Below are 9578 nucleotides of genomic sequence, written 5' to 3' on the forward strand. Positions count from 1 at the left end.
CATATATTTTAAGGAGTGTTAATCTAGTTTGCTTTGTAGTTCTTTCTTCTTTCAAAGGAGAAAATAGTTTCATACTATGTGACACATTATGTAATCAACATATCAAAAACAGTCATTTTATCAGCTTAGAAAAATCCATAATAAAAATAAGTTCTATGTTTTTTTCTCATATTTTACAATATATGTTTTCTGTCAAAAATCACACATGTCCCATTTTTTTGTTTTCTTTGTATATGTTTTTTTTTTTTTTGACAGCTTGTCGGTAGCAACCACACAGGATGTGAAAGTTGTTCATGGAGTGCTCTGTTTATCAGTGTGAAAAAAAATAAAATCTCAGTCTTGTTGACTTTTTGAATTCACATTGTGTTGCAGAACAAGCAAACAAACTGCTGTGCTGTTACAATGAACATCTGGAGCAGCCACATTCCAGAGCAATTTCCATCTCTTCTGAATACGAGGTGCCGTCAGTGCAGTGGAACACCACCTTTCTCAATCTGGTTTTGGTAATGCCACAGCAAATACCCCGGGGTGCTGATGCCTGACAGGACCTCAGGCAGTCCATACGGGGAATCTTGCTAGTAGACGTGCATGTTCTCAGGGCTTGGTGGCGCTTTATCAGCTCCCTCACCATTTCACCCCGGCAAGTGAGCTCTGCAAATGATAGAAATTTGAGCATTTGTTTCCCCTAAAATATATACTTAATTCCATGTTTTTTTTCTAGTGTTACCCGCGTCACAGGTTGGTCCGGTATAGTCTGGTTGACAGTGGCAGACAGGTTCTCCTCTCTCTGATATGTGACACTCCCCTCGTCCACAGTGGTGCCCCCTGCAGGCTGGAGGCTCCCGTTGTCGATCACAGTACTGACCCTGGTAGCCTTCATTACATTGGCAACTATAGGACTGACCCTTTATCACACATAGACCATGGACACATCTAAAGCAGGAGGAAGAAGAAAATAAAAAAATTAACAAAAATGTGCTGAGAGTTGTCCTTGGTTTACAGACAGTTGCTTTAAGTCAGCTAGACAGACAAGGTTTAAGGAAAACTGCTGGTCAAGTAAGTTGGCTATTAATAGACATTTCTTTTACAGCTTTTGCAACATTCGTAGACATTGGATAGAAATAAACTTTTATTGTCTTTACTCTCATGGCTCACCTGTTGTTCTGACAGGGAATAGGGACCATTGTCTGATCACAAAGAGCCCCACTGCTACCTGGAGGGCAATCACAAGTGACCCCCATTTCTCCTGCCTCTCTGCAGGTACCTTGTGCACAGACACTACAGGAATGACATCCAACAAGAATGCTATCACCCTAGTGGAAAAAAAAGAAAAGGAAATAACACTGTTAGCAAAGTGTATGTGCTGTGATGTCAAAGTGTTCACCAGCATTGGAGTTGAACCACCTTATTTTTCACCCTATATGTGTTTTTGTTTTTTGGCATAATTTGGATGCCCTGCGACTTATAGGTCGAAGCAATGTATTTATGGATTTTTTTCCGATATTTATAAATCAATTATTGTCTGAGATATGACCGTTTTCATTCATTCGGACTGAAAGAAAATTGAACAATACCACTTTCAGTCACTTGATGGCAGCAGAGTAGTAGTAGCAGTATGGCGAGCCCTTGTTTCATGTAATAAGTAAACATGGCTATAATGACAAATTCAAAAGAGTTCAATGCAAAAACAACTGGATTTTATTTATTATACTTCATACTTTATTATTTTTGTCTTGAACTTTTTTGAATTTACCATGTCCTGGATGACTGAGAATCTTCACCAGCTATTAATTACACAATCGACTTGCCATAGAGACAACTTGGTTCTGCTCGCTGCTTGAAGCAACCATCAAACCAGTTTCATTTCACTACACTGCACCGGCAAAATGCAGCTAATTTGACAATTAAAGTGTATTTATTAAGTAAAAGTTCAACTGAGGCACACCTTTTCAATAATTTCGAGCAAACAAATAATTGTTTTAAGTGCTTTTCTTGTTAAATTTATAAGAAATGCACACCATTCCTCCTTATTTTATCCTCCCTGTCTGTGTGCTCCTGGAGCACTGAGTTAGTGAATACTTATGAAATACAGCAGATTTGACCGTTAAAGTCCTTTTATTAGACTGGTTTATTAGACTGAAGAAGTCTTGCGGATGAAAGACAAAACGTTTCTACATATTTTTTGTTTGCGTTTTTGTTTTTGAACGTCCATAGGAGCTGACTTAATTTTATAAGATCAGTCAGAGATTCTTTATTGTCATTTGCATCACATGTAAATGAAAAATTTAAAACTTGTTGAAACATTTCATGAGACAAGATGGCGCTGGTGTGTAGGACTTGCCATACATCGCTCTCTGCTTTGGTTTTATTTTTGCCTGTTGTACAGTGTGTTATGGAATGTGTCTACACATATCTGCAATATGATAGTCTGGCACTTTTGGAGCTCTGTAGATTTGTATAATTGCTTGCAAAGCTTTTCCACAGCAGTCAGGACTCTAGCCCTCCAATCCTGTCTGGGAAACCTGCCTTCCTGCTTTGTGACCCTGGCCCATCTCCCCAGAGGAGACGCCGCAGACGTCGAGGAAAGCACTGAAGTTTTGGTGAAACTGAGGCACTGTGTGGATTATTCTGCCAAGGATGATGGGGCTCGTTCTGGATCTGATCCTTGCCTCCAGGACCCCTGGTGCTTCTGGGGCCCTGCTGTTGGCCAGCTACCCGCATGCCCAGACCATGTAAACAATGGGAGTTGTCTACCGGCGTAGCACATGACCTGACCTGGAAGTGCTGATGTTCAAAATCTGTAGCCGCTGGCATGCGCTCCCTTCACCGCCACTGGGTCCACTTTGGATTGTATCAGAATGTGTGTGGTCAATACAAGATCCGTTACCAACAAAACTTTTATCCTCAGGGACTACTTCCAAGGTCACAATTTGGACTTTCTCTGCATCACAGAGATGTGGATGTCTGTCGGTGAGTCCAGCACGTTGACGGAATTATTACCCCTGGACTGTCTGTATTTTAACGCCCCGCAGCCATCAGGCCGATGCGGTGGTGGATTATTAAAAATATTCAAATCAAGCTTTGACTGTAAACAACTGCCCATCCCGGTTTCCTGGTCCAGCTTTGAGCTGAGCATCTTTGAACTTGGCCAGTTGCCTTCGACTCTGTGCGCGCTTGTCTACCGCCCCCCAAGATACAAGGATTTGATAAATGAATTTTGATTTCTTGGCTGAAATCAAACCAAAATATGATCATGTTTTTAATCATTGAGGACTTTAATATTCATGTATATTGTCAGGAAAAGCCCTTGGTTAAAGACTTTTTAGATTTATTGGACTCATTTAATCTAACTCAGCATGTAAATGGTCCCACCCAGTAGTGCGAACATACACTGGACCTTGTTTTAACATGCGATGTGACTTTTAGTAGTTTTAAAATCAGTGATAATGTGTTTTCAGACCACATGCCAGTCCTGTTTGAGTTCACGTCACCCGTCTAACTCCAAAGCTGTGCGCTTCTGCACATTGCAGCTGGGCCATTAACAGCCTCACTGCCGCACATTTCACAAATGTCTTTAACTCTGAAAAGATGAATCATCCCCTAGTGTTTCCCACCACGACTGATGAGCTAACTTCCCAGTTCAACTCTGTCTACTTAAAGGTTCTGGATCATGTCGATCCTGTAAAAACCAGAAAAACAAAACTCAGATCAGAACCTTGGCTGAATGATGTCATTAAGGCTGCTAGACAACAGTGCAGGAGGGCGGAGCACAGGTGGAAGAAAGACAAGCTGAATGTCTCTTTTCAAATGCTAAAAGAGAGTTGGCATTCGTATCAGAAAGCAGTAAGAACTGCTAAATCTAAATACGTCTCTGAAATATTTGTATCCAGCTCTCACAACCCCAGTGTTCTCTTCTCTACCCTAAACTCAGTTCAACATTTTTCAGTTAGGTCATCTGGACAGTTTCTTTTTTTTGTGCTGAAAATCTAAGCAAAATATTATTCTGAATAAGAATAAGAAGGCCGCGCTGATTATTTTAGCCGCAGCTTTGTGCACTCCGCCCATCTTCGGACGACTGTACGTACATATTCGCGTTGTATCTCGGTGCAATGCCAATAAAGTTTATTCTGATTCTGATAGGCTTCATCAGTCAAGAAAACACACAACAAAACTGATTCTTCTCCCAACAGCTTACTCCAAAGTGGAACAAACCAGTTTTGCTTGTGATAAGATGGTCTCTTTGGTATGCCCCTTCCACCATTGTCGGCCCTCTTCCTTGTTGACAGTCATGTCAAACTGGTTGAAAACAACAAAGTCCATGCTCAATAATCCAGGTATACAATACAACATTTTTCAGTCAGGTCATCTGGACAGTTTCTTTTTTTGTGCTGAAACATTTCGCCTTCGATCCAGAAGGCTTCATCAGTCATCAGTCACTTCATCTAACCCTAACCCTGTTTTGTATTTGTAATTATTTTTTTCTATCCTTAACAAGGGGGGGGGGGGGGGGTTTCAGATACACCTGGACCTAACATTCTATGTTCGTCTGTCTCTCCTTCCTGTCCTCTCAAAGCAGATGGCCGCTTGTCCTGAGCCTAGTTCTGATGGAGGTTTCTTCCTTTTAAAAGGGAGTTTTTCCTTTCTACTGTTGCCACTGTGCTTGGTCAGGATGGGAGACTGCAACGAAGCCAAGATTCAACTTGTCTGCTGGATTTCATAGATTCTCTAGATAGAGAACTTTACTAATTGGCTTTTATGTATGTGAATGTTCCTGTAAAGTGCCCTGAGACAACTTTGTTGTGATTTGGTGCTATATAAATAAACTGAATTGAACTGAATCAGTCAAGGAAACACACAACAAAACTGATTCTTCCCCAACAGCTTAATCCAAAGTGGAACAAACCAGTTTTGCTTGTGATAAGGTGGTCTCTTTGGTACACCCCCTCCTCCATTGCTGGCCCTCTTCCTTGTTGACAGTCATGTCAAACTGATTGAAAACGACAAAGCCTTTTTGGATATTTGCTGCAAATTATCTGTTTCTGCCTGTTGATTCTGGACCCAGCTTCTGTTTCTCATGGGAGCATCCATCCATCTTTGCATGGGGGCTGGAGCCCCCCTCAACCCAACTCAAAGTGCAGTTGGGTCACCTCGTCGGATTTGTTTGCCCATTTGATTTGTGACGCTTTATGGTCTGAGACTTTTCTGAACCATTCATATTATTCTAAAAAAGTTAAATCTGGTCCTCTGGACATTAAAAAAATTGTAGAAATGTTTTGTCTTTTATCTGAAAGACTTCTTCAGTCTCAGGTGCTGTATTCAGCTCAGTCTTATAAATAGCACCTTCTCGTAGTGGATCAACCAGTTTGCTGCTGACAGCCAAAACCAGTTGCTCACGTGATCAAGGAGGACCAGCAGCCTAATGATGGATCATTAGCACACTGATGGCTGTTTGCTATTCACAGGGGGCCCCTTCACTGAAGGTTCTTAATGACGTTGTTGAAGCACTGGATGCTAAGGATTATTGTGCTGCACTTTTCTTTGACCTGTCAAAAGCTTTTGACACTGTGGATCATAACATTTTGTGTCATAAGCTCTCAGAAATTGGTTTCACAGATCATACCATTGGTTGGTTATCTAACTTTCTCTCAGATCGGAGGCAATGTGTTCAACATAATTATACTTCCTCCAGTTATTTAACAGTCAACAATGGTGTATCACAAGGCTCAGTCTTAGGACCCACCCTCTTTACAATCTACATAGATAATGTAGGTCAGAGTATCCTTGACGCCTTCTTACATTTCTACGCTGATGACACAGTTGTTTATTCTTGGGCTAAAACAGTTGATAAGGCTTTCCAGCTTTTGCAATCTGCATTTGACATCATCCAGTCAGATTTGTTCCACCTCAAACTTGTCTTAAATGCCAATAAAAATAAAGGGATTTTTTTTTCAAACAGGAAGTCGGTCCCAGAAGTTCTTCCTCCGATTTTATCATCAAGTGGTGTCCCCATTGAGTTTGTTGATTCCTATAAATATTTGGGTATCTTGGTTGACTCGCATCTCTCTATTAAAATCCATGAGGAAAATCTAGTAAAGAAACTGAAAGTTAAACTGGGTTTCTTTTTCAGAAACAGATCCTGTCTAACTCTGAATGCTAGGAAATGCCTTGTAACTGTGACTTTCCTTCCCTCCATTGACTACAGTGACATTATTTACATGAATGCTCCTACAAGCACCCTGCAGATGTTGGATGCTGTCTATCATGGTGCACTAAGATTCATAACTGGCTGTGATTGTCATACCCACCACTGCACCCTATATTCACTGGTTAACTGGACATCAATAACTTCACACATACTCTCCCACTGGTACATTTTCATCTTTAAATCACTTCTTGGTCTGCTGCTTTCATACATCTCCTCCTACATGTCTCTGCATGAGTGCAGCTACAGTGTGCACTCTCAGGACATTATTACCTGCAGTATTCCCTCAGTGCGGACTGAACTTGGCAAAAGGGCCTTCTCCTACTCAGCTCCTGTTTCCTGGAATATCTTGCAAAAAGACTTGAAGCTCTTGACCTTGACCTCTCTTAAGTGGCTTTAAGAATCTGTTGGACTCCTGGCAAGGACTAATGCAGACATGTTCCTGTTTTTAGTTTTCTACATTAGCCTTATAATCTAGCTGTTTTTACTTTTTTGCCATCTTATTTGTATTAAAAAAAGGAAAAAATCTGTATACCTTTTTATAACAGTCTACTGTTGTCGCTGTTGTCCTCTGTTGTCATCATTCTTTGCTGAAATCAGATCTCTTTTGTAAATAAGTCATTGAGGCTCAATGGGATTAACCTGTCTAAATAAAGGTTGAATGAATGAATGAATATCTGAATTTGGCTTCCCCACTCGGACTTATATTCGGCAGCTATCTCAAACTTCTTGTGGTTGTTTATGTGAATGAGAAACTCTGCTCCCCCCACTCTCCTATCCCTCCCCTACTGTGGATATTTGTGTATCTATGCCAGAGATGAGCTTGCTAATAGACACTGTGCCATCTCTTATCAGGGCTATGGAACTTTCTGGTAGTCCACAGACAACTCACAGCCCTCATAGGCCTGCTCATGCATAAATGTATTATGATATCAGTATGTTGCCGTTTCATGTGCTGAGGTCATTTTTGTGCAAATTTCACACTGTGTCCCACCTAGGACACAGTGCAAAATTAGAGTATTGTTTACACCTACTTTCCCCCTCGTGTTTATTTTTCCTTATCTGAAAAAGGGTTGTGCCTCTCAAGGCCGGTAGCCTCAGTTACCTCCGTCTCCCCATGTCTGTTTATGTTTCTCTTGGACGGGCTGTACTGAAATGTAATTTCATTGTGCTTCAGTGCAATGTAAATAAAGCTGATTCTGATTACAATTTTTGCCAAATGTCCTTTTTTTGCTGACAGATGCAAGTTAAAATATACAAGTAAGAATTAAGAATTTTGAAAATATAATGAAGATCAAGAATTTAATTTGTTCATTAAACTTTGACCATTTCAATGGTTCAAATAAACATTTATTGAAGTACTATTTGTATTAAAGTATGAACTATAACTATATGTAAATGCTGTCTTTTTGTAAAACTTTGCTTACCTTGCTTTCCATGCCATGCAATTGTCCTCTTCCTGTTGACATAAAACTCAAGTCTTGAGTCTCTCCATTGATCTGAACATTATGAATGCAGCCATCAAATGCCTGATGGGAGCGCTCAGGGGCTTGATGTAGACTTGAAGTCATCACCTGGGATGGTACACCTATAAAAAAAATCAATAATATCAAAGAAAATCATGGAAACATGATTGAGAAATGAGAATTGTAAAAAAAAATAGGTCAGATGAACAAAGAAAACTAGCAAAAAATAAATTGCATAGTTTATTCACAGGAAGACCAGGACGATTTAATATATTCATACCTATTTTCATTTTCAGACAGCCCATACTAAATATTTAAAATTTCAAGCAGAATTAAGGCAACAGAGCTCTTCTTATTGCTCAGTATTTTTTCTCGTTAGCCATCAAGAGCTGTTGGCAGAGCTGCCCCCTCTCAGCAAAAAGGTTGCAAATTGAATCCTGGCTGGGGGGCCATTCTGGGTGGAGTTTGCATGTTCTCACCATGCTGAGTGGGTTTTCTCTGGGTACTCCGGTTTCTTCCCACATACCAAAATCATGCACATTAGACTGATTGGTCTAAATTGTCCCTAGTTGAGAGTGAGAACGTAAATGGTTGTCTGTCTCATTGGTCTCCATGTGGCCCTGTGATGGACTGGATACCTGTAAAGGGTGTACCCCACCTCTTGCACAGTAACTGCTGGATGTGTGGGCACCAGTGGCACCAGTGGCAGCAGTGACACCCATGACTCGAAAAGGAAGAACCAAGTAAAACATAATGAATGGGTAATGGTAAGGATGTGCAATATGGCATAAACTTCATATCACAATATGTATTGTGATGGGTGGTGGTAATGATATATATCACAATATGTTTTTGGTGTAAAACTTGCAATAGGAATGAAAAAAAGCATAGGGTGTCCTTTTGCCATCATTTATTTTGAAAACTGTTATACTACAATTAATCTCAATTAAGAAAATGCCACTACTAGGTCCAGAGAGTTTTTAAATAATTAACAAATCAAGTATTAGGCTTCTTTCTTGTAGTGCAAAATGGTGCAAAAAAAACAACAACTATTAATCCCAAAGGGAAATTATTTGTTGTTGTAACTCGTTATCCTCAATTCATTCAGAGATGTTATAGATGCTGATGGCTGTAGGCAGGAAGAATCTCTTGTAAAGGTCCATCCCACAGTGGATCCTAAGAAACTGGCTGCAGATGCCATCCGATCAGTCCACCCAGACTCGGCTGGCCTCTCAGTTCCCCGGGGCTGTATGACCGCCTGAATGCTGGGCAGAACTCCAACCAGAGCGATTGTCACTCCTCCTAGCAGTATGCCGAGTTCATTGTTGCTGCGGACAGCCAACTGTAGGTGCCAAGGGATGAACCTGTTCTTCCACTGTCATGAGCCGTGTTTCCTGCTAGTTCCAGGATCTCAGTGGTCAGGCACTTGAGCACAGCTGGCAGGTAGATGAGAATGCATCCACAGAACATCCTTTTCAACTCATTTGAGAATTGGGGCTGTAGTTGAGATATTATTTGAGCTTTTGAGATGTTCATCATGACAGGCTCTGTCCCTGTCTGTTTTCTTTGTATTTGTTTGTGTTTTCCACTTGCTCCTCAGTCTGCCTCTCCACTCCTCAGTCTTTATCATTCACACCTGTCCCTCATCAGCCACCTGCCCAGGTGCTCTCATTACTCACTCTCCCTCTGTCATAAAAAGCCTTTCTCTCCTTCACTCCTCGTCCGGTCATTGTTCTGTTTTCACAGACAACATGGTCCTCCTCTATTCCTCGTGCCAGGTATCAGTCTGATTTTTTAATCTGTCCTGTTCTTGTCTGCCTGGATCCTGCCTGTAGTTTTGCTGCCCCGTCAGCCGTTTTGTTTTTTGTGGTTTAAAATAAATTATTTTTATTATAAACTCCTGCCTCGCT

The 9578-nt window shown here is 40.9% G+C and overlaps 1 protein-coding gene across 1 annotated transcript in view; it reads right to left on the reverse strand.

The window, feature by feature from the left end:
- Positions 1-230: 230 nt before the first annotated feature.
- The window catches only part of slit3 (slit homolog 3 (Drosophila)), a gene marked incomplete in the record, with an annotated part of 622921 nt that continues 613573 nt past the window's right edge, over positions 231-9578 (reverse strand). The window contains 4 exon segments of the mRNA XM_037675457.1: positions 231-651; positions 728-933; positions 1156-1313; positions 7630-7790. Of these exon segments, the coding sequence (XP_037531385.1) occupies positions 398-651; positions 728-933; positions 1156-1313; positions 7630-7790 (779 nt within the window).

Source organism: Nematolebias whitei, chromosome 4 (assembly GCF_014905685.2).
Source record: "Nematolebias whitei isolate Nwh7 chromosome 4, NemWhi1, whole genome shotgun sequence".
Lineage (NCBI taxonomy): Eukaryota > Metazoa > Chordata > Actinopteri > Cyprinodontiformes > Rivulidae > Nematolebias > Nematolebias whitei.